Source organism: Tursiops truncatus, chromosome 3 (assembly GCF_011762595.2).
Source record: "Tursiops truncatus isolate mTurTru1 chromosome 3, mTurTru1.mat.Y, whole genome shotgun sequence".
Taxonomy (NCBI): Eukaryota; Metazoa; Chordata; class Mammalia; order Artiodactyla; family Delphinidae; genus Tursiops; species Tursiops truncatus.
Genome location: NC_047036.1, coordinates 152,076,808 through 152,102,838, shown reverse-complemented (window position 1 = coordinate 152,102,838; position 26,031 = coordinate 152,076,808). Strand labels below are relative to the sequence as shown.

Genomic DNA, 26,031 nt, shown 5'->3' with positions numbered 1-26,031 from the left:
AGAGGCCCACAGGAGGGTGCCGGCTTTCCGAGCTGCTCCCAGGCCTCCAGGCCGGCCACCGCGGGCGCCCCAGCCCCGCCCCACCCCGCCCCCACAGCCGGATGTTGTGATTTCTCTCCACCCACACGGCCTTGTCCGCCCTCGGCCTCTGCTGCCTTATAAGGCAGCGCTACCACCCCAAGACGTAGGGAATGAGCTCACACCCATTATATAGGTGGGGAACTGAGGTCCAGTGGAGGGCTGCGGGCCTAGGACTAGGGAGAAAACAACGCCGAAATTTTACAGCTAATCAACACCTTCTAGCTAAACATCCTACTCCCTCCACCCTCACTTCACACACCAGGAAACGGAGGCTTGCCCAAACTTGCGGGTAAGGCAGAGTCCTATTCAACTAGGCTTCTCTGATTCCTATCCATTCATTCATCCAAAAATACAGAGCATGCACTTTGTGCCAGGCACTGGGCCAGGTGCTAGGGAATACAGTGGTGCCAGCAAGATAGTCAATCTCTCTGCCTACCTGCTAGAAGGGGGATAAATATGGTAATCCTATGTGTAAACAAATAAATGGTATGGTCTGAGGGAGTGACAAGTGCTATTAAGACATTAAGACAAAATAGGGGAAATGGTCTCAGGGTGTGACATTTGAGCAGATCCAACCACACAAAGATCTAGGGGAACAGTGTCAAGCAGAGGCAACAGCAAGTGCAAAGCTTTGAGCCTAGAGTAAGTTTGGTATGTTCAAGGAACAGGAAGAAGGCCTGTGTAGCTTCAGGGCCCAAAGTCTGAGATGAGTTGAAGGAGCAGGGATTCTAGGTAGATCCTGAAAGGCTTTGTAAACCATGGAGAGGAGTTTGTTTGTTTTTCTTAAATGAAATGTGGAGCCTTTGAAAGGATGATTTATACTTTTATTTATTTTATTTTTAGGCCATGTGGCATGTGGGATCTTAGTTCCTGACCAGGGATTGAACCCACACCCCCTGCATTGGGAGCACGGAGTCTTAACCACTGGACCGCCAGGGAAGTTCCTGACTTATACTTTTAAAAGATCACTCTAGCTAGTAGACTTTCAGGGGGCCAAGAGTGGAAGCAGAGTGAGCAGTTGGGAGCCTACTGAATTCCAGGAGCGAGAGGATGGTTGCTTGGACTGAGAAGGTGGCAGTGGACATGGAGAAAAGTGCATGGATCTAGGATACTTTGGGGAATAAAGAAAAGTACTTTGAAGGAAGGAAACCCAGTGGTCAGTAGGACAAAGGGCAGGTACCTCACCCAGTGAAGGGTGTTGTGTCTAAGTGAGATCTGAGAGTTAAGTGAGAATGTGCAGGTTTCAGAGGTAACTGGAGTGGGAGGGAAAGAGCCTCTGGCTAGAGGGCTAGCACATGTTCAGAGTTCTGTAGAGGAAGGTGGTTAAGGGCTCATGCATTTGGCACCTGAGGGCAGAGCATTGAACTAGACTTTCAGGTACACATTGTGGTGTGCATGGGGAGGCCTTGAAGAGGCCTGGATCAGGGAGGTCCTTGGAAGCTAGGTAAGGAGTCTGGACTTCATTTTGAGAGTAGTGGGGAGCTGTCCAGGGTGTGCTAAACCAGGGAGCAGTTTGATCATATTTGCTGACTCAGCCACACTGTGCTAGGGGTGAGGTGAAGGGTGGGGAGAGAGGGGCCTAGGCTGACTTGTAAACACCGATTGTTTTGACGCCCAGCATCTGAACACCCCTCCCCTTTGGGAGGAAACCTATAAAATGCAGAGGCAGGCCCTGCTTTCCACTAGGGAAATCAGAGAGGAGGCAGAATTTCCTCTCTAAGGTCCCTGGTACCTGGAGCGTTTCCAATGTTTGAAAGCACGTCTTTGAAATCCAAAGCAAGTGATTAACATAAGACATCAGAGGACCATTTAGGGTTCATTATGGTGGCAGTGGAAGAAGAGGGGGAGGTGGTCGAGCCAGGCCCTTCCTGGGGTAGGGAAATTCAGCAAGCACCCAAGAGCATCCAATCAGTTCCTTGTCTGCCTAAGTTACCCAGAATCAGCTTCATTGTTTAGAGCCAAGTATCCTGAGTAAGACAGGTGGGAGGCCCTTTTAATAGGAATCACTGGAGAGAGGAATGATGCACTGTGCTGGGGCAGTGGCCAGTGGGTGCAGACAAGTGGCCAGGTTGAGAGCTATCACAGAGCTCCAATGAATAAGACTTGGTGATTGATATGGGGTGAGGAGGGGATGGTATCACACACAACTCTTGGGTTCTGACTCTTCAACCCGTTCTCTAGCTATGACCAAAGTGATCCTTTTTAAAAGGGAAGTCTGCCACCATTCGTCTGACATATGCACTTCTAGGGTTTATCCTACAAATATAATTGCACTCAAGCAAAATAAGAAATGAATGTTCAAGGTTGTTCACTGCAGCATTGTCCAAAAACACCAAATGTACTAATTGTCCTTAATAGGGACTAGTTAAGTAAAATTTGGCCCTTTCCTGTACAGGAATACTACGTAGCTTTAAAAAAAAAACTGTCGGGGTGCTCTTCATGTACTGATATAAACAATCTCCAAGATATATTGTTAAATAAAAAAAGTGGGACTTCCCTGGTGGTCCAGTGGCTAAGACTCCATGCTCCCAATGCAGGGGGCCTGGGTTCAATCCCTGGTCAGGGAACTAGATCCCGCATGCCTCAACTAAAAGATCCTGCATGCCGCAACTAAGACCTGGCACAGCCAAATAAATAAATTAAATAAATATTTAAAAAAATCTTAAAAAAATTGAAAAAAGCAAAGTACAGAACAGTGGGTAGGGTTTGCTAGTAGTTGTATACAAAAGGTCAGGATAGGCTAGGTTATGCTGCAGTAACAAACAATCCCCAAATTTCAGTGACTTAAAGCAACAAAAGTTAACTTCTCAGGTACACCTTGTGTCCAGTGCAGGTTGTTGGGAAGTTGGGAGGCTCCACTAGGAGTAGTCACTCAGGGACCCAGGACACTAGAGACTCCCTGTCAATCTGCGCTTCTGCAATGTCAGGCAGTAAAAGGAAATGTGGGGAATCATATGATGGCCCTTAAAGCTTGCATCTGAAAGTGACACAAGTCACTTCTGCTCACATTTCATTGGTTAAGGCAACCACATGGCCACAACTAAGTTGAGAAGGGTGTGGAGGTCCGACACTACTGTGGGAGATTGTATTTTCCAAAGATGAATGTAACAATACACTCCCATCCCACAGGCATTTCTGCAGTGTGACCTTGCCACCCACACAGCAAGAGGTGGGCTCTCATTTCCCTGTCCTTACTTCTGGCCTGGCTTTAGTGACTCTTGTCATCAGTAGAATATGGTGGAAGTGATACACATGAGATCTGAGGCCAGGTCACAAAAGGCCATGGAGCCTGGGTTTCTTGCAATGCTTGTTCTCTCAGGATGTTCCTTCAGGCTCATCAGCTGTGCTGTGATGTGATAAGCCCACACTGAATAGATTGTTCACGTGTAGATTGGTCATTGCTCTGCTATGGTTGACAGTTCCAGCTGAGCCCAGCCTTCCAGTTGTCCCACCTAGAGCACAAGACAGTTGAGCAAAGAAGCCCCTGGGTGATTCCAGCTCCCGGGCATTCCCATCGGCCCCAGCTGAGGCCCCTGGCATTGTGGTGCAGACAGCCATCCCTGCTGTGTCCTGTCTGAATTCCCAACCCGCAAAATCCATCAGCCTAATAAGTTGGTGTTTTATGCCACTAAGTTGTGAGTGGTTTGCTACAGAGAAATAGATTCTGGAATAACGACTGTACGCCTGGAAGGAGAATAGAATTGGAAATATTTAGTGAACAACACTAACTCCTACAGATGAATCTGCTTCTGTACGCATGGACCCCACTCTGGAAGGCCACATGAGGTATGGGAACATTGGTTGCCTATAGGAAGGGGGAGTTAAGTGGCTGGGGACAGGGCTGGAGGGGGGCTTTTCATCTTATACCCTTTGTTTCAGTTTTTTGTTTTGTTTTGTTTTTTTAAATGATTTGTATTTATTTATTTATTTTTATTTTTGGCTGTGTCAGGTCTTTGTTGTAGCATGCGGGATCTTTTTTCTGTTGTGGTGCGTGGGCTTCTCTCTAGTTGTGGCGTGCAGGCTCCAGGGCAGGTGGGCTCTTTAGTTGTGGCGCGTGTGCTCTCTAGTTGAGGTGCAAGGGCTCAGTAGCCCCGCAGCATGTGGGATCTTAGTTCCCTGACCAGGGATCGAACCCGCGTCCCCTGCATTGGCAGGCAGATTCTTTACCATTGGACCACCAGGGAAGTCCCCTTATAGGCTTTTGGACTTTAATCTTGTATCATGTGACTCTATTGCTTATTTTAGAAACAATCAACCGGGTCCTGTCACTCTCCTGCTCAGAACCCCCCGGTGGCTTCCTGGGGTGGGCAGCCTCTAAGATGACCCCAATGATCCCTCCTCCTGATATTCACCCCCTGATGTGATCCCCTTTCCTCAAGCATGGATTGGACCTAATGACTTACTTCTAGTGAAAAGAATGCAGCCAAAGTGTTGAAATGTCACTTCATAGATCAGGTTACTAAAAGGCTGTGGCTTCTGTTTTAGGTGCCTTCTCACCCCCTTGCTGGCTCACCCTCAATGGAGTTGCTCTATGCAGAGGCCTACATGGCCAGAACTGAGGTCTCTGGCCAACAGTCAAGAAGGACCTGAGGCCAACAGCCTTGTGAATGAACTTGGAAGTGGACCTTACCCCAGTCGCACTATCTTTGAAGTGAAATAAAATGAGGTATGCCTGTAAATGTTTGTAGTTTAAGCCGCTAAATTTGGGAGCAATTTGTCATCTCTTATTAGCTGTAGTAGATAATTAACTTCCCATTACACTTAAAAATAAAACCCAAACTCTTCCCCTTGGCCTACCAGGGCCCAACTCGATCTGGGCCTGTGTAGCTCTCCAACAGTATTTCATACACCTCTCCCTCTTGTCACACTGTGGAGCTGCACTGTCCAGTACAGTAGCCACTGGCCACGTGTGGCTATTTAAATTAAAATTAAATAAAATGAAAATTCAGTTCCTCAGTCATACTAGCCACTTTTCAAGTGCTTAATAGCCACATGTGACTAATGGCTACTGTATTGGAAAACACAGGTAGAGAATATTTCCATCATTGCCGAAGTTCTGACAGGCAGCACTGGTCTGGAGGAAGGAGTGGCTTCCATTTGTACAAATGTTCCATGGTGGTGGCCTGAATGACTGGGATAAAAATGGTGCCACTGACTGAGAGGAATGAAGGATGATGGGCTGGGTACCTTCTGACCCCCTAAACTTGTCTTTGAATAGGCAGTTCTGCCACCTCTTGAAATGTACGCCCCCAAGTCTCTGCTACAGAGGAGTGGGGTCTGTGTGTGTCTGTGGATCCAGGAACCTGTGAGCAGGAACTTGATGGTTTCTCCCTTCTCATCCCACAGACTGACACCCCAGGTATGGAAAGACAGAAACCAGGGTGAGGAGATGGTGCCTTTCTGCTCTGATCCAAAGCAGTTGATGGAAGGGACCCAGATGTTCAGGGGGAACTGGGCACGCATGTAGAAATTGCTGAGGTGGGGGGGTGTCCACATGGGAAAGTTTCTTTGTAAACTCCTATAGACTGAGCCCCAACCATATGCCAGGCTCTGCCCTTTCACATGCATTCCCATTCAAGCATCTCTACAAGCCTGCCAGATGGTGTGACTGCCATCCCCTCCCTAAAGAGGCGTGGCCTCTTTAGGTTCAGAAAAACTTAGCCCCTGACCCATGGTCACACCAGGGGTTGGTAGTGATTTGAGGTTTTGGTAGTGATTTGAGGTTCAAGACGGGATTTGAAGGTTTCCTGATTGAAGTTCGTTGCTGTTTTTTTCCCTCCAGTCCCTGCTTCTAAGGTCATTGTTTTCCTATTCTTTAAGCTACTGACTTACTTACAGAGCTGATCACTAGCGGTTTTGTTTTGTTTTAGCAACTTCCTGGTAACGATGCATGAATTCTTGCTTGCATCAGTTAAGACTTTTGGTTGCAACTAAAACTGGCTTAAGTAAAAAACCAGAATTTATTGGTTTAAGTAACTGAAAAGTATAGGTGGTGGTTCTGATTTCAAGTGTCATTGCATCCCAGGTCTCAAATGGTGTCACTCAAAATTTGTCTTTCCCATATTCTGACTTGGCTTTTAAAGTGTTGTGTTTATTCTCAGGCAGTTTCTGAGATGCTAAACACGGCTGCCAGCAGCTTCAAGGTCACTTCCTACCAACATGGCAACTTTTATAGAAAGAGAAAGGCTCTATCTTGATTCCAGCAAAAATCCCGGGGTTGCCTCTCATTGGTTTGATTTGGGTCAGGTGTTCATTTTGAACCAGTCACTGAGGACAGAAAGAGGCAGGTTTTTTTTTTTTTCATTGTGAAAAAGTCTCTTTATTTTAAGAAAAAAATTTAGTTAACAAAAAATTTAACAAGTTTCATTTAGCAAAATACACCCAAAAGGAAATCACAATACAAAGAAAGTTTTAAGTCAAGTCCTCACCAATTCCTACAGTATTAGTAATGTGTTTCAATTTCCAAAACTAACTCTTAAAAAGCTTAAACTTAACCTAAAAGATTTTAAATGAAAATAAACTAGAATAACAAATATGAGAAATGTTCCTCTTTGAATAAGGGATCTAGCACCCTGAGTTTTCCTAAAGAGGCAGTGTTCTAATTGACCAGGTCTGGATCACATGCCCACTCCACCCTCAGCTGAGGGATGGGGTAATCTTTCTTATATCCACTTGATGGAAGGGGGAATGGGCCCCTCCCCAAAGGAACATTGAGGGCTCTTACTAGATAAAGGGAGAATGAATGCTAAAGAAGGGAAATGACAGATGTCCACCAGAGGTTCTCAAATTATGTTCCGCCACTGTATATACCTTTAATTTTACGGAAGTCAAAGAAAGAGGCAGTGGGAATGGAGAGAAGTGGAGGGAATTGAGAAATATGTGGGCAGTGTAATGAACAGAACTTGGAGGCTGGTTAGACTTGAGGGATAAGGGAGAGTGAAAGGCCTTGGCTGCAAGCAACAGAAAATGGCTCTAGCTACTTAAACAAAAGGGAATTTACTTTATGGGAATGCCCTCAGCGGTTCATAGCATCAACTAGAAGGAACAGGCTTGGAAATAAGAAGGAATTAAGGGCCACTAGAGGATAAGGAAGCAGGAATTACAGCAGACACTTTGGTTGTTTACCTAATATCCAATACCACTCCCCTTCCTCTTTTGCAGAGTCCCAATTCTGTTTCTGTGGCTACTTTACCTCACAGCCTGACTTGGCTCCAGGGTTGATTGGCCTAAGACAGGAGATCCCCTTACCCTTGCCAGAGATTGGTTTAGGAGTGTCTGGTAACCCAGTTGTGGCCATTGAGCCATGAGGGGAGGTCTTCTTGGGATTTTGGGGGGAGGAAGGTTTCCTCATTTCTAAGAAAGATCTACTGGAAGGGAAGGTTCCTCTTCACTGGAGTTTAGACGTGATTCTTGGAGCTGTGGCAGCCATCTTGTGACCATGAGGGAATCAGCCTGAAAGTATACACACTGAGGACCATAGTAAACAAAAAGAAGAAGGAACATGGGTTCTTGATGACATTGTTAAACCACTGAAAGCACTGTTCCTGGAGCCCCTTCACTCTAGATCTCTTATGATATGAAATGATGCATTTGAATTTCCTTGCTACTTAAGCTTGGCTTTTGGAAGGCATCCTGACTTATGCCATGTAGCAGGGACAATCTGGTCGGGGCACAGTTGGTGCAATGGCAGACTTCCAACCCCAGCTCTTTTCACCATCCTTGGGTGGCCTGTTCAGGATTCAGAGTCCTGGGAGAGAGTGCCCATTGGCCACGTTTAGGCCCCTCTGACTATGTTAATATAGGGAGAGGGTGATCTGGTCCATTAGGCTTCCAGAGTGGGAGGTGATCACTAGAAATTTCCCTTCCCCCACACAATGGGGGAGGGGTGACCCCAAATAGAAACTGGGAGACTAGAGGAAGAGGAAGGGGGAATAGATGTTGAACATCCAAATACCCATGAATGTCCATCTCCAGTCCCAACAGACTGGATGCCTCATCTCACATTCCCTACAAAGCACCCTGTGCTCATCACATTCTTCATTTGACATGCTACATTCAGGTTTCTGTGAAGTTGTAGTACTCACTCTGCCTGGAAGCTGTTCTCTCCCTTTCCCACCTACAAAGCCCTATTCATTGTGAAGACCTGTTTAAAAGGCCCCTTCCAGGCTTCCCTGGTGGCGCAGTGGTTAAGAATATGCCTGCCAGTGCAGGGGACACGGGTTCAAGCCCTGGTCTGGGAAGATCCCACATGCCGTGGAGCAAATAAGCCCATGCACCACAACTACTGAGCCTGTGCTCTAGAGCCCGCGAGCCACAACTACTGAAGCCCATGCGCCTAGAGCCCGTGCTCCACAACAAGTGAAGCTGCCACAATGAGAAGCCTGCGCACCGCAATGAAGAGTAGCCCCGCTAACCACAACTAGAGAAAGACCACGCGCAGCAACGAAGACCCAACGCGGCCCAAAATAAATATAAATAAAATAAATTAAAAGGCCCCTTCCATTTGGAGGGAGAGCTGGCTTCTCATCAGGAGGAAGGAGCCAACGTGGGAGCAGCTCTGGGCCATGGACTGTATTCAAGAACTGCAATCAAGAACTGACAAAGGGGGCTTCCCTGGTGGTGCCGTGGTTGAGAATCCGCCTGCCAATGCAGGGGATGCAGGTTCAAGCCCTGGTCTGGGAAGACCCCACATGCCGCGGAGCAACTAGGCCCATGCACCACAGCTACTGAGCCTGTGCTCTGGAGCCCGCGAGCCACAACTACTGAGCCCGCAAGTCACAACTACTGAAGCCCGTGCACCTAGAGCCCGTGCTCCACAACAAGAGAAGCCACCACAACAAGAAGCCCATGCGGGCTTCCCTGGTGGTGCAGTAGTTGAGAGTCTGCCTGCCAATGCAGGGGACACGGGTTCAAGCCCTGGTCTGGGAGGATCCCACATGCCGCGGAGCAACTGGGCCCGTGAGCCACAGCTACTGAGCCTGTGCGTCTGGAGCCTGTGCTCCGCAACGAGAGGCCACGACAATGAGAGGCCCCTGCACTGCGATGAAGAGTGGCCCCTGCTTGCCACAAGTAGAGAAAGCCCTCTCACAGAAATGAAGACCCAACACAACCAAAAATAAATAAATAAATTAAAAAAAAAAAAAGAAGCCCATGCACCATAACGAAGAGTAACCCCCACTCACCGCAACTAGAGAAAGCCCATGCGCAGCAACAAAGACCTAACGCAGCCAAAGATAAATGAATAAATTTAAAAATGCTATATAAAAAAAAAAGAACTGACGAAGATGCTTTCATTTTAATGATCTCATCTATACAGCTCACAGTTTCAGTTTCATCACAGTCTTTTTTTTAATATTTATTTATTTATTTGGCTGCACTGGGTCTTAGTTGTGGCACACAGGATCTTCATTGCAGCGTGTGGGATCTTTTTTTTTTTTTAAGTTGCAGCATGCAGGATCTTTTAGTTGTGGCATGTGGGATCTAGTTCCCCGACCAGGGATCGAACCTGGGCCCCCTGCACTGGGAGTGTGGAGTCTTAACCACTGGACCACCAGGGAGGTCCCTTACCATGGCCCTCATCATAGTCTTAGTAGCTGTCTCATCAACTTTTTTTGTTTAATCCGTTTTTTAAATTTTTTTTTTTTTTTTTTTTTTTTTGGTACGTGGGCCTCTCACTTTTGTGGCCTCTCCCGTTGCAGAGCACAGGATCTGGATGTGCAGGCTCAGCGGCCATGGCTCACGGGCCTAGCCGCTCCGCGGCATGTGGGATCTTCCCGGACGGGGCACGAACCCGTGTCCCCTGCATTGGCAGGCGGACTCTCAACCACTGCGCCACCAGGGAAGCCCAAATCAGTTTTTAAATTTAAAAAATTTTCTTTTTAGCTGTGTCAGTTCTTAGTGACGGCATGCGGGATATTTCCTCGCAGCGAGCAGGCTCTTCGTTGCAGTGTGAAGGCTTCTCTCTAGTGGTGGCGTGTGGGTTTTCACTCCCTAGTTGTGGCATGCAGGCTACAGGGTGTGTGGGCTCTGTAGTTTGCAGCACGCAGGCTCTCTAGTTGAGGCGCGCGAGCTTCAGTTGTTGTGGCGCACGGGCTTAGTTGCCCCGCGGCATGTGGGATCTTAGTTCCCCGACCAGGGGTCGAACCAGTGCCCCCTGCATTGTAAGGCGGATTCTTTACCACTGGACCACCAGGGAAGTCCCAATAGCTGTCACATCAACTTTTGAAAACAATTGTTGAAGTGGTGCCTCTACTCCTGCCGACCTGTTGCTGTGTTTCTGTTCCAGGAAGTCTTCCATGGCCTACCTTTCTTCCAGCAGAATTAAGGAATCGCTGCATTCTGTCTTCACTTCATTTCCCACAAATTACTTTGTATCAGTCAGGACTTCTTTGAAAGCGATGGAAGTCCATTCAAATTGGTTTTAATTGGTGAATGTAACTGAGAATTCTTGAGGGTATCTCTAGTTTTAGGATCCAGGTTCGCAAATAAAAGAATCAGTAATCAATTTATCTGTATAGTTATCAAATGCTGGGTAACAAATCATCCTAAAATTTATGGCCTAAAACAACAAAAATCAATTAGGATTTTCTCAAATTCAGAGGTTCAAGAATTCAGGAGCAGCTTAGCGGGATGGTCTGGCTTGAGGTCTCTAATGAGGTTGCAGGCCAGATGGTCGGGCCTGCAGTATCCATATCAAAAGTGGTTCATTCACATGGCTGTACAGTTGGTGCTGGCTGTTGGCAGGAGGCTTTACTTTCTTCCCTCATGGGCCTCTCTGCAGGGCTGCTTAAGTGTCCTCACAGCGTGGCAGCTGGCCTCCCCCGGAGTGAGTGATCCATGAGACCAAGGCAAAAATTGCAATGCCTTTTATGATCTGGGCTTGGAAGTCAAACACAATCATTTCTGCTGTATTCTATTGGACACAGAGAGCAGCTCTGAATCAGTTTTAGAAGAGACTATTCAAGGTCATGAATCCCAGGAGGTGAGGATCAATGGGGACCATCTAGGAGGTTGCCTCCTACAGCATTCCTCCATCCTTCCTTCCCTGTTTGCTCTGCTATTCCTATATGTGTGCTTCATTCTCAGGCAGGCCTTCCCCAGGCAGTGACAGAGATGGCCATCAACATCTCCAGGCTTGCATTCTTAGGGACCCCAGTGGGAAGAAAGTACCTTTATACTTTATACTTTATAAAAGTTCTGGTGAAAGTCCCAAGGCTGACTCTGATTGGCCAAACTTGCGTATAGCTTATCCCTGAACCAATCACTGTGGTCTAGAGATACCATGCTCTGATTGGCCAGACCTAGGCCACACCCCCAGCACTAGAACTGAGGGTAGAGTGGGCAGCACTAGAGACTCATGGAGCGGATGAAGGAGGAGTGGTTCCCAAAGGAAAAATCAGGGTGTCCTTACTGAACCAAGGAGGATGGTTGTTGGGCAGGAAAAATAATACATGCCCAACCTATCTCCCTCCTTTGTACTCCAGTTGCATATTTTAGCACCCCTTGGTTTAGTATTTTTAGTATTTTTTCCATGGGATAATTTACTTTCTTTGTAGGTAGAACTCTAAGATGGCCCCCAAGTTCCCTGGTGTAAACATACCTTCTCCCAGTCATTTAATCAAACACTAATCTAGATGCTTCTGTAGAAGAATGCTGCAAATGTAAGTAAGGTCCCAAATCAGTTGACCTTAAGACAGGGAGATGCTTCTTAGTGGGCCTGACCTAATCAGATGCGCCCTTAAAAGTGACAGGGTTCTTCCTGGCAAAAGAAATTCAAAGGGTAAGAGAGTCAACGTGGGGGAGATTCTCTGTTGTTGGCTTGGAAGATCAAAGGGTCTCTATGGCAAGAAATGCAGGTAGCTTCTAGCAGCTGAGGGCAGCCCCTGGCTTGCAAAGAAAAAGGGACCTCAGTCCTACAAACACAAGGAACTGAATTCTGCCAATGACCTGAATGACCTTGGAAGGGAATTTCCCCCAGAGCCTCCAGAAAACTTAGCCTTGATCTCAGTTTTGTGAGACCCTGAGCAGAAAACTGAGTCACGCAGTGCTGGACTTCTGACCCACAGATTTACGAAGTAATTAATGGGTATTATTTTAAGCTGCAAAGTTTGTGGTTAATTTTAGGCAGCAATAGAAAATGAATATACTTCTCCATGGACTCTAAGATTCCTAAAGTAGGGAGCTTCTCTTGGATCTCCTTAAACTCCTCATCCCCAATAGGACCCAAAACAAAGATGGTCCCTCTTCCTGCTTCCAGTTCCACTATCTGGGAAAGAGAGGAGGAGCCCCACTCCTTATTATGCTACTCCCACACACCAGCTCCCAACTTTCCCATCCTTGGGGGCCCACCAAGGAAACTCTCTGCTTGGCTTTCCATAAACAGCCCAGGAGGGCAGCTCGACCAATCTCTGCTTCCCAGGCCTCAGGGACCTTTGACCAGTTCTATTTTTTTAAAAAGTTATTATTTATTTATTTATTTTTGGCTGTGTTGGGTCTTCATTGCTGCACACAGGCTTTCTCTAGTTGTGGCGAGTGGGGGCTACTCTTGGTTGTGGTGTGTGGGCTTCTCATTGTGGTGGCTTCTCTTGTTGTGGAGCATGGGCTCTAGGCATGCAGACTTCAGTAGTTGTGGCATGTGGGCTCCAGTAGTTGTGGCTCACAGGCTCTAGAGCTCAGGCTCAGTAGTTGTGGCGCACAGGCTTAGTTGCTCCGCAGCATGTGGGATCTTCCTGGATCAGGGCTTGAACCCGTGTCCTCTGCAATGGCAGGCGGATTCTCAACCACTGCGCCACCTGGGAAGCCCGACCAGTTCTATTGATCTGGACTCCTGGACAAGTGGTTGGACCAACAGACAGACCCCATGAGGGCTCTGCTGCTCCTGGGGGTCCTGCTGGTGAGCCTGGAGTCAGCAGTTTTGGTGAAGGCTGTGGGAACCAGGAGGGTTGTACTGGGATGGCCCTGGGGGGTCCCTATCACAGCCTTGGCCTCTGTCCATGACCTTTTAGTCTAGGTGATTGGAAGGCCTGTTTGGAAAGACTAGGCAAGCCTATAAGGCCAAAGTAGAGGAGAGAAAGACAGACAGTGCTGGTGGATATGAGGACATGGCCTGCATTACTGGGGGAGGGGGACCTTGAGGAGACAATGAGAGGAGGAAGGAGGGGTCCAGGCCTTCTGAGGAAATCTCTGCATTTCTGGACTGTGAAAGGAAGCTGGGGACTAGCATGGGATCGGGGCAGGCAACGACTTTCTGGGAAAATTCCCGGCTTTCTTCTCTCTCCCATAGACTCCACCTTGGAAAGCCCCCATGCAGAGCAAACAGGGAAGGAAGGATGGAGGAATGCTGTAGGAGGCAACCTCCTAGATGGTCCCCATTGATCCTCACCTCCTGGGATTCATGACCTTGAATAGTCTCTTCTAAAACTGATTCAGAGCTGCTCTCTGTGTCCAATAGAATACAGCAGAAATGATTGTGTTTGACTTCCAAGCCCAGATCTCCACCTTGGAAAGCCACTCTCTATGAACTCTCTAAGTTCATAGAGAGTGAGCGCACAGTGGGTAAGTAGCCTGGATCCACCTCCTGAGAGACCCTTGAACAGGGATGAGTATGGCAGGGAGTGTGCAGATTGTTAGTCTCTGGCCCTTGGGGTGAGGGGAAGGATCCTGGGCACTCTTCACTGTCATCCCCAGAGTTGTCTGGCTGGCATTCAGACCTGAGAGCCTACTATATGCCAGGTCTTGTGCGCATGGGTGCCGGGGATCCAGAGTGATAGTGAACTATGTGCTCCTTGAGGGCAAGGCTGGGGCTGTATCTGAGTGTCTGGTCCAGTACCTGCCAGTCTTCCTCGGTTTCTCCAGCCTCCCCCTTCCTTTCCTCTCCTCAATACATCTCGCAGGCATCAGTCATGCCACACAGAGGCCAGGGCCCTTGACGGACAAGGAAGGATCAAGAGCAGGGCTCTGGAGCCCAAATTCCTCTGAATCCCAGCTTCATCACTTACGTGCTGGATGGCTCTGCACCAATGACTTGACTTCTCCAAGCTTAAATCCCCACCTGTAAAACGAGGCTGGTAATGGTAAAACTCTTAGGGTTGTGGAGAAGGAGAAATGAGTCATTAATCCCAGTGAGGCGCTCAGCCCACAGTTTGGTACATGGTAAATGCTTAAAATATATTGGCTTTTGTTATCAAGCTCCCTTTTAGATGGTAGATATCTGCCATCTTCCCCCTGCCATAGCTCCTCATTTCCTGTATTCTTCCAGGCACTAAATATTTACCTAGAATTGTAAACTAGATTGAGCCTGCCCTGGCAAGCCTGCCCTGATGGGATCAGGCCCAGCCCCTTAGCATGACACTGAGGCAATCCTGAGTACCTCACCTCCTCTCCTCAGCACTCCACACCTAGCCAAACTGCTCTCCTCCCTCTAGCCTGACTCAACCTAGCTGCTCTGCCCTTGCCTAATCACCTACTTAGGGTCCTACTCTTCCGTGTCCATTCCATTTGCATCTTAAAGGTCCGTCTCAGACCCCTCTCTCTTCCTTTAATGTCCTGTCCCTGATTTGGCCCTCAGCACAAGTGTCATTGGGCCGCTAATAACAAAATAGCAGCTAATGTACTATGTGCCAGACTCTGTGTAAGTGTTTTATAGACACAATCTCATTTAAGTTTCACAACACTCCTCTGAAATAGAGTCAATTCTCATTATTCGTGGTAGTCATGTTCTATAAAGTCACCATGAACACTGAATTAGCAAAAACTGAACCATTGCTCCTAGAGGAAATATAGGGTTAGGTTTCTGTTAGCTCTGGTCACAACATTTTCATCAACATATAACCTTGTTGTATGTGTGATTCTGTTTAAAGACACCTTACTTAATATATATTGTTGATTCATTGATATTGAATTCATGGCCAGCAGCACTATAGCTCATGCCTGGACGAAGCTTATCTAACCCACAAGTGTTCTACATAATGTACATCACAGCCCTTTTGCACTTCGGAACACTGGACAGCACTTCAGCACTCTATTTGGGGGCCATTTTCAACAGCAAAATCAGGTATCAAAAGCACAAAATTTGAGGGCTTCCCTGGTGGCGCAGTGGTTGAGAGTCCGCCTGCCGATGCAGGGGACATGGGTTCGTGCCCCGGTCCAGGAAGATCCCACATGCCATGGAGCGGCTGGGCCCGTGAGCCATGGCTGCTGAGCCTGCGCATACGCGCCCTGTGCTCCACAATGGGAGAAGCCACAACAGTGAGAGGCCCGCGTACCGCAAAAAAAAAAAAAAAAAAAAAAAAAGCACAAAATTTGAAAAACATGGCACTAAATAGAGCATGAAAAGTACACTTCTTGAGAAGTAAGAAGAACTACAGTCCTGCAGCCTGTGGAACAAAAACCACATTCAGAGAAAGATAGATAAGATGAAAAGGCAGAGGGCTATGTACCAGATGAAGGAACAAGATAAACCCCCAGAAAAACAACTAAGTGAAGTGGAGATAGGTAACCTTCCAGAAAAAGAATTCAGGATAATGATAGTGAAGATGATCCAGGACCTCGGAAAAAGAATAGAGGCAAAGATTGAGAAGACGCAAGAAATGTTTAACAAAGATCTAGAAGAATTAAAGAACAAACAGAGATGAACAATATAATAACTGAAATGAAAAATACACTAGAAGGAATCAATACCAGAATAAGTGAGGCAGAAGAACAAATAAGTTACCTGGAAGACAGAATGGTGGAATTCACTGCTGCGGAACAGAATAAAGAAAAAGAATGACAAGAAATGAAGACAGCCTAAGGGACCTCTGGGACAACATTAAACGCAACAACATTCACTTTATAGGGGTCCCAGAAGGAGAAGAGAGAGAGAAAGGACCCAAGAAAATATTTGAAGAGATTATAGTCAAAAAATTCCCTAACATGGGAAAGGAAATAGCCACCCAAGTCCAGGGAGGGCAGAGAGTCCCATACAGGATAAACCCAAGGAGAAACACACTGAGACACATAGTAATCAACTTGGCAAAAATTAAAGACAAAGAAAAATCATTGAAAGCAGCAAGGGAAAAACGACAAATAACATACAAGGGAACTCCCATAAAGTTAACAGCTGATTTCTCAGCAGAAACTCTACAAGCCAGAAGGCAGTGGCATGACATATTTAAAGTGATGAAAGGGAAGAACCTACAACCATGATTACTCTACCTGGCAAGGATCTCATTCAGATTCGTTGGAGAAATCAAAAGCTTTACAGACAAGCAAAACCTAAGAGAATTCAGCACCACAAAACCAGCTCTACAACAAATGCTAAAGGAACTTCTGTAAGTGGGAAACACAAGAGAGGAAAAGGACCTACAAAAACAAACCCCAGACAATGAAGAAAGTGGTAATAGGAACATACATATCAATAATTACCTTAAACATGAATGGATTAAATGCTCCAACCAAAAGACACAGGATTGCTGAATGGATACAAAAACAAGACCCATATATATGCTGTCTACAAGAGACCCACGTCAGACCTAGGGACACATACAGACTGAAAGTGAGGGTATGGAAAAAGATATTCCATGCAAATGGAAATCAAAAGAAATCTGGAGTAGCAATACTCATATCAGATAAAATAGACGTTAAAATAAAGAATGGTACAAGAGACAAGGAAGGAAACGACATAATGATCAAGGGATCAATCCAAGAAGAAGATATAACAATTATAAATATATATGCACCCAACATAGGAGCACCTCAATACATAAGGCAACTGCTAACAGCTATAAAAGAGGAAATCAACAGTAACACAACAATAGTGGGGGACTTTAACACCTCACTTATACCAGTGGACAGATCATCCAAACGGCAAATTAATAAGGAAACACAAGCTTTAAGTGACACAATAGACCAGAGAGATTTACTTGATATTTATAGGACATTCCATCCAAAAACAGCAGATTACACTTTCTTCTCAAGTGTGCACAGAACATTCTCCAGGATAGATCACATCTTGGGTCACAAATCAAGGCTCAGTAAATTTCAGAAAATTGAAATCATATCAAGCATCTTTTCTGACAACGACGCTATGAAATTAGAAATCAATTACAGGGAAAAAAATGTAAAAAACACAAACACATGGAGGCTAAACAGTACGTTACTAAATAACCAAGAGATCACTGAAGAAATCTAAGAGGAAATCAAAAAATACCTAGAGACAAATGACAATGAAAACACGATGATCCAAAACCTATGGGATGCAGCAAAAGCAGTTCTAAGAGGGAAGTTTATAGCAATACAATCCTACCTTAAGAAACAACAGACATCTCAAATAAACAATCTAACCTTACACCTAAAGGAACTAGAGAAAGAAGAACAAACAAAACCCAAAGTTAGTAGAAGGAAAGAAATCATAAAGATCAGAGCAAAAATAAATGAAATAGAAACAAAGAAAACAATAGCAAAGATCAATAAAACTAAAAGCTGGTTTTTTGAGAAGATAAACAAAATTGATAAACCATTAGCCAGAGTCATCAAGAAAAACAAGCAGAAGACTGAAATCAGTAAAATTAGAAATGAAAAGAAGTTACAACAAACACCGCAGAAATACAAAGCATCCTAAGAGACTACTATGCCAATAAAAGCAACTCTATGCCAATAAAATGGACAACCTGGAAGAAATGGACAAATTCTTAGAAAGGTATAGCCTTTCAAGACTGAAGCAGGAAGAACTAGAAAATATGAACAGACTAATCACAAATAATGAAATTGAAACTGTGATTAAAAATCTTCCAGCAAACAAAAGTCCAGGACCAGATGGCTTCACAGGTGAATTCTATCAAACATTTAGAGAAGAGCTAACACCCATCCTTCTCAAACTCTTCCAAACAATTGCAGAGAAAGGAACACTCCCAAACTCATTCTATGAGGCCACCATCACCCTCATACCAAAACCAGACAAAGACACTACAAGAAAAGAAAATTACAGACCAATATCACTCATGAATATAGATGCAAAAATCCTCAACAAAATACTAGCAAACAGAATCCAACAACACATTAAAAGGATCACACACCATGATCAAGTGGGATTTATCCCAGGGATGCAAGGATTCTTCAATATACACAAGTCAATCAATGTGATACACCATATTAACAAACTGAAGAAGAAAAACCATATGATCATCTCAATAGATGCAGAAAAAGCTTTTGACAAACTTCAACACCCATTTATGATAAAAACTCTCCAGAAAGTGCACATAGAGGGAACCTACCTCAACATAATAAGGCCATATACGACAAACCCACAGCACACATCATTCTCAATGGTGAAAAACTGAAAGATCAGGAACAAGCAAGGGCAAGGATGTCTACTCTCACCACTATTACAACATAGTTTTGGAAGTCCTAGCCACATCAGTCAGAGAAGAAAAAGAAATAAAAGGAATACAAATTGGAAAAGAAGAAGTAAAACTGTCACTATTTGCAGATGACATGATACTATACATAGAGAATCCTAAAGATGCCACCAGAAAACTACTAGAGCTAATCAATGAATTTGATAAAGTTGCAGGATATAAAATTAAGGCACAGAAATCTCTTGCATTCCTATACACTAATGATGAAAAATCTGAAAGAGAAATTAAGGAAACACTTCCATTTACCATTGCAACAAAAAGAATAAAATACCTAGGAATAAACCTACCTAGGGAGACAAAAGACCTGTATGCAGAAAACTATAAGAAACTGATGAAAGAAATTAAAGATGATACAAACAGATGGAGAGATACACCATGTTCTTGCATTGGAAGAATCAATATTGTGAAAATGACTCTACTACCCAAAGCAATCTACAGATTCGATGCAATCCCTATCAAATTACCAATGACATTTTTTTACAGAACTAGAACAAAAAATCTTAAAATTTGTTTGGAGACAAAAAAGACCCCGAATAGCCAAAGCAGTCTTGAGGGGAAAAAAACGGAGCTGGAGGAATCAGCCTCCCTGACTTCAGACTATACTACAAAGCTACAGTAATCAAGACAATATGGTACTGGCACAAGAACAGAAATATAGATCAATGGAACAGGATAGAAAGCCCAGAGATAAACCCACACACATATGGTCACCGTATATTTGACAATGGAGGCAAGGATATACAATAGAGAAAAGACAGTCTCTTCAGTAAGTGGTGCTGGGAAAACTGGACAGCTACATGTAAAAGAATGAAATTAGAACATTACCTAACACCATCACAAAAATAAACTCAAAATGGATTAGAGACCTAAATGTAAGACTGGACACTATAAAACTCTTAGAGGAAAACATAGGAAGAACACTCTTTGACATAAATCTCAGCAAGATCTTTTTTGATCCACCTCCTAGAGTAATGGAAATAAAAACAAAAATAAACAAATGGGACATAATGAAACTTAAAAGCTTTTGCACAGCAAAGGAAACTACAAACAAGATGAAAATACAACCCTCAGAATGGGAGAAAATATTTGCAAACAAATCAACGGACAAAGGATCTCCAAATATATCCAAAATATATAGACAGCTCATGGAGCTCAATATTAAAAAAACAAACAACCCAATCCAAAAATGGGCAGAAGACCTAAATAGACATCTCTCCAAAGAAGACATACAGATGGCCAAGAAGCACATGAAAAGCTGCTCAACATCACTAATTATTAGAGAAATGCAAATCAAAACTACAGTGAGGTATCACCTCACACCAGTTAGAATGGGCATCATCAGAAAATCTACAAACAACAAATGCTGGAGAGGGTGTGGAGAAAAGGGAACCCTCTTGCACTGTTGATGGGAATGTAAACTGATACAGCCACTATGGAGAACAGTATGGAGTTTCCTTAACAAACTAAAAATAGAATTACCATATGACCCAGCAATCCCACTACTGGGCATATACCCAGAGGAAACCATAATTCAAAAAGACATATGCACCCCAATGTTCATTGCAGCACTATTTACAATAGCCAGGACATGGAAGCAATGTAAATGCCCATCGACAGAGGAATGGATAATGATATGGTACATATAAACAATGGAATATTACTCAGCCATAAAAAAGGAATGAAATTGGGTCATTTGTTGAGACGTGGATGGATCTAGAGTCTGTCATACAGAGTGAAGTAAGTCAGAAAGAGAAAAACAAATATCATATATTAATGCATATATGGAACCTAGAAAAATGGTACAGATGAACCAGTTTGCAGGGCAGAAATTGAGACACAGATGTAGATAACAAACGTATGGACAACAAGGGGGGAAAGTGGCAGGGGTGGTGTGGTGTGATGCATTGGGAGATTGGGATTGACATATATACACTAATATGTATAAAATGGATGAGTTATGAGAACCTGCTGTATAAAAAAATAAATAAAATTTAAAAATTAAAAAAAAAAGACACTTGTTTACAGTAGGAGTTGAAACAAGATGCAGAGCATCACCTTGTTTGACCTCAGCTGGGAATTGCACTTCAGGTGACTCAAATTTTTCACCGCTCTGTGCATGTCCACAAATGACAGTGAAAGCCCCTTGAGTATTGGTTTGGGGTTACAGATAAATTTTAGCAAGAAGTGCAGATAAGCAAATACAGAATCTGAATGAGGCTCAATTGTACTATTTTTAAAAATTACAATAGCAATATTTTTATTGTAAAAACTTTATAAATTACGGAAATAGAAAAGAAGGAAAAGTCACCCATAATCCACTATCTTCCAAAAACCACTGTTACAAATTTTGGAGATTTCTTTCTAGATTTATTTTTTATGCATATGTAAACATATTTTTACAAAAATAGGACCATACTGACATGCTGGGTTTTTAAATAAATAAATAAATTTATTTATTTATTTTTGTCGGAGTTGGGTCTTTGTTGCTGCGCGCGGGGTTTATCACTAGTTGCCGCGAGTGGGGGCTACTCTTCATTGCGGTGCGCAGGCTTCTCATTGCGGTGGCTTCTCTTGTTGCAGAGCATGGGCTCTAGGCATGCGTGCTTCAGTAGTTGTGGCTCACGGGCAGTAGAGCGCAGGCTGAGTAGTTGTGGCGTTCAGGCTTAGCTTCTCTGCGGCATGTGGGATCTTCCCGGACCAGGGCTTGAACCCGTGTCCCGGGCATTGGCAGGTGGATTCCTATTCACTGCGCCACCAGGGAATCCCCGTCTCAACCATTTTTAAGTGTACAGTTCAGTGATATTAAGTACACTCGTATTGTTGTGCAATCATTACCACCATCTATCTCCAGAATTCTTTGCATCTTGCAAAACTGAAACCCTTCATCTGTACTATGTATGATTTTTGCCATTTTTAACAGATGAGAAAACTAAGGCTCAGAGTGGTCAAGTGACTTCAACATTCAACAAGTATTTATTAAGTGCCTACTTTGTAGCAAGCACTCTTCTAGGCCTGGAGGCTGCAGACTTGTCTAAAGTCACGCAATTAGTAGTTGGTGGAGTCAGGAGTCCACCAACTGACTCCAGAAACCCAACTCTTAAGCAGGATGTGGTCTTGAAGGCACAATGATCTTTTCAAAGGTCTATCCTTTTTCCAACCAGACTCTGAGGGGTGGTACCTGGGCAATGGGGCATGGGGAAAGTCATTAAGGAGTGTGTTACCCCTGCAGTTCTCACTGTCACTGGGGAGCCCTGCCACTTCCCCTTTCAGTACCACTGGCAGCTGTATCACAAATTTATCCACAGAGGCTGGCCTGGCCCCGACCCTGGTAAGACTACCCTGGAAGGGTTGGAGCAGGGGTCTGGGGGAGGTAGACTCTGCCCATCCTTCTGTCCAAGGAACCCTGCTTGGAGAGAAGGGGCTGTGATAGGGAAGGGCAGCCCAGCCTCTTGGGCAGAGCTAGGAAGCTTCATCTCTTTCTTTCTTTTTTTTTTATTTATTGAAGTATAGTTGATTTACAATATTGTGTTGGTTTCAGGTGTACAGCAAAATGATTCAGTTATATATATATATTTTTTCAGATTATTTTCCATTATAAGTTATTACAAGATATTGAATATAGTTCCCTGTATTATACAGTAAATCCTTGTTGCTTATCTATTTTATGTATAGTAGTGTGTATCTGTTAATCTCATATTCCTAATTTATCACCCCCACCCCCGTTTTCCCCTTTGGTAATTGTAAGTTTGTTTTCTATGTCTGTAAGTCTGTTTCTATTTTGTATATAGATTCATTTGTTATTGTTTAGATTCCACATATAAATGCTATCACATAATATTTGTCTTTCTCCATCTGACTTACTTCACTTAGTATGGTATTCCCTAGGTCCACCCATGTTACTGAAAATGGCAATATTTCATTCTTTTTTAATGGCTGAATAATATTCCGTTGTGTATATACCACATCTTCTTAAACCAATCATCCATTGATGGGCACTTGGGTCACTTCCATGTCTTAAGCCTTATCTCTGTCTACAGGTGTGCTACCACCCCCAACTTCAAGAAGGATCAGCGATGTGGGCATACTGCCTGGAGCCAAAGAAAGTGAAAGGTGCCACACAACCTTTGGCGTGGCACAGGGCCCTCTCCCCGACCCTAGCTACTCTCCTGGGTATCATCAGATCTAAAACATATGGGACTCTGGGCCCACCTATCTCCTTCCCTCCCAGAGGGAGAAGTTCTAAGAGGGGGTAGCCCCATTTTTCAGGTGGGTAAACTAAGGCTTGGAAATTTGGAGGGCCAAGGTCAAAAGACAAGCAGGTTTGGGTAGGGACTTGGCCCCATCTGTTTGATTCAGGCTCCCCACTCTTTCTCCCCCTGTGTTCATCTCTCAGATCACTGCAGCAAACACAAACCCTGCCAGAAAGGAGAGACCTGTGTGAACATGCCAAATGGCCCACACTGCATCTGTCCAGATCACTTCACTGGGAAGCACGGCCAGAGAGGTAAGGAGATGCTGAGGCCAGGGGAGGGGCTGCTGGGGAACAGGGGCAGCCACGGGCCTACTGAAGAAGTCCTGTGGATTCCCAGAGATTTGGCATGGTCCCACACTCTCCTGAGACTACCCTACCCCTTTGTCCCCAGAGAAGTGCTTTGAGCCCCAGCTTCTTTGGTTCCTCCAGGAGAATGAAATATGGCACAGGCTTGAGCTGGCAGGTGTAGCCAAGTGCCAGTGCAATGGTCCGAATGCCCAGTGCAAGCCACTGGCCAGCCAGGGTGAGTAGATCGGTGGGGAGGTGGCCAGGGAGGAGGGCAGAAGGTGGGAAAGAAAGGCTGGCAGGAGGTCAGGTGGTGTGCCAGCGTAAGAGGGAGCTCTCTGGGTAGGGGGCGCGGGGGTCTTTGAGCCTAGGGGTGGCTCAACATGCTCCTTCTCCCAGTCTGCCGTACCAACCCATGTCTCAATGGGGGCAGCTGCCTACAGGCGGAGGGCCACCGCCTGTGCAGTTACCCCACGGGCTACGCTGGACGCTTGTGCGAAGTGGGTGAGTTAGGGTGTCTGGGAAGCAGAAGCCCCGCCCCCACGTGGGAAGGGCTTGCAGAGAGGGAGGAGGGAGAGTGGAGAAGTGGGTGAGAGAGCGGCAGGAGACCGTTTCATACCCTAGCTGTAGGGAGCCTTCTCTCTCCCCAGACCACAAGGCGAACTGTTACGACGACCGCGACCACGGGCTCAGCTACCGCGGCGTGGCCCGGACTAAGCTCTGGGGTGCACCCTGTCAGCCGTGGGCCTCCGAGGCCACCTACTGGAATGTGACCGCAGAGCAAGCGCTGAACGGGAGACTGGGCGACCACGCCTTCTGCCGGTGCGCGGGTGGGGCAGGGCTGGGCGTCTCTTTCCGCCCCAGGGCCCTCTAGGGCTTCTCAACCACCCCCACCCCGTGGTTGCAGGAACCAGGACAACGACACCCGCCCGTGGTGCTTTGTTTGGAGAGGCGACCGACTAAGCTCGAATTATTGCCGCCTGGCACTGTGCCAGGCCCCAGCCCCGGCGGCGCCCCAAATCCCTCCTCCGATCCGGATCTCATCTGGGCACCAGTACTTCCCTTTGCCCTCGCTTTCGGCTTTGCAGAAACCTCAGTCCACGACCCAGACCCCGCTTCGACCCCTGACCTCAGGTTGTTGGGAAAAGTTAAGAATCCGAGCAGAGAAAGCACGGGACGAGCTACATTCCAAGATCGTGGGTCTCCCGGCCCTCAGCCTGGGCTTCTCCCACAGGCTGGTGCTCGCCGCCCGAGCAGCGGACTCCCCTGCCCAGCGCGGGCCCGGCGGGCTGTGGACGGTGGCTCCACAAACGGCTGTCCTCGCTGAGCCGCGTCGTCGGGGGACTGATGGCGCTCCCCGGGGCGCACCCCTACATCGCCGCGCTGTAACAGGGCCAAAATTTCTGCACCGGCAGCCTCATCGCCCCCTGTTGAGTGCTGACCGCGGCTCACTGCCTGCAGAACCGGCGAGTGCCTGAGCGCTCAGCTCCCGGCCCTGGATCCCTAGCTCCTCTCTCCTGTGCCCAGCTTCCGCGCGACACCTGAACACGTGCCCTACCTCTACGCGTCCCCTACCTCTACGCGTCCCCGCCCACCTTTCCCCCTTCTCCCTTTCAGAGCTCCCCAGGAGGAAGCTGAAATCCAAGAAGGGGCTCGGAAAGAGGAGGGTCCCGCAGGATGCCTGTGGCCGGCTCTGAGCACGCTTCCTTTTCCCGACCCTGCCCCCAGACCTGCGCCAGAGGAGCTGACAGTGGTGCTCGGCCAGGACCGCCATAACCAGAGCTATGAGCAGTGCCAGACGCTGGCCGTGCGTGCCTACCCCCTGCACGAGGCCTTCTCGCGTTATCACCTACCAGCACGACCTGGGTGCGTGGGGGCGCCCCAGCGGGGATCAGGGGAAAGGGTGGGCGGGGCTCGAAGTCCTAGCGTCCCGGTCTCATGCTCCTCCCCGCTTGGGTTAGCTCTGGTGCGCCTGCAGGAGAGCGCTGAAGGCTGCTGCGCGCACCCGTCGCCTTTCGTTCAGCCAGTGTGCCTGCCGAGTAGCGCCGCCCTCCCGGCCGAATCTGAAGCCGCGCTCTGCGAAGTGGCCGGCTGGGGTCACCAGTTAGAAGGTAGGCAGAACCGCTAGGGGTGGGAGGGAAACCTCTGGCCACCGGGGTAGGTAAGAGAAGGCCGCAGGTTTGGTACCGCCAGGGACAGGTGGGGCCGACCTGGTGGGTTGTGAGGACGTGCAGGGCCCTTGTCTCTGCAGTCTGCTTCTCCAAGAGCTTGGTATTCACTGTTGGGGGGTGTCCCCAAATCTGAGGCGTATCGGGAGAATCGCACTTTCTCTTGATTCCCTCTGGGCACAGGGCTGCAAGGGCTACTAGGACGCTGGCCCGCGCTGGAGCAGTAGGTGGGCTGGATGGGGACCAAGGTTTTGAGACACTGGATGGGAAGTTGGGGTGGGGTTCCGAAGCAGTCCTGCTTCCTCCTGGTTCATTCACATAACCGCTCCTCTCTGGCCTCAGTTTTCTCGTCTATGAAATAGTGTTAAAGGCAACTCACTCTCTCTCGGGCTTGTTGCGAGGGAGGCAGGAGATTAGCGGGTTTGGAAGAGCCTGGCGCAGCCAGGTCCATGGCTTGGGCGGAGAGGAGTTGGGAGGGGTGTGAGGAAGGCGCTCTCGGTTCGCAGGGCCAGGGTAATATTCCAGCTTCCTGCAGTAGACTCAGGTGCCGCTCATCCATCCGGAGCGCTGCTCCGCCCCCGACGTGCACGGAGCCGCCTTCATCCCCCGGCATGCTCTGCGCTGGCTTCCTCGAGGGTGGCACTGACGCGTGCCAGGTGAGCCCTTGGACCCACTTGGTGCCCTCCTCCAACCCGGTCAAGTGCAGACCTCAAGCCAAGGGCGCTGAGCCGCGTGTCCCCGACCCAGGGTAACTCCAGGGGCCCTCTGGTGTGTGAGGATGAGACCGCAGAGCGCCAGCTCATCCTGCGAGGCATCGTCAGCTGGGGTTCAGGTTGCGGCGACCACCACA

The 26,031-nt window shown here is 46.9% G+C and overlaps 1 protein-coding gene across 1 annotated transcript; it reads left to right on the top strand.

The window, feature by feature from the left end:
• The first annotated feature begins 218 nt into the window (after window positions 1-218).
• On the top strand, window positions 219-26,031 carry F12 (coagulation factor XII). Its single transcript, XM_073802837.1, has 13 exons — window positions 219-370; window positions 925-3,867; window positions 4,567-4,747; window positions 5,300-5,440; window positions 22,514-22,586; window positions 22,870-22,980; window positions 23,120-23,251; window positions 23,413-23,517; window positions 23,664-23,835; window positions 23,921-24,067; window positions 24,631-24,879; window positions 24,975-25,124; window positions 25,688-26,031. The coding sequence occupies exons 4-12, from the start codon at window positions 5,321-5,323 to the stop codon at window positions 25,000-25,002; spliced, it is 1,137 nt and encodes a 378-aa protein (XP_073658938.1). The 5' UTR covers window positions 219-370; window positions 925-3,867; window positions 4,567-4,747; window positions 5,300-5,320; the 3' UTR covers window positions 25,003-25,124; window positions 25,688-26,031.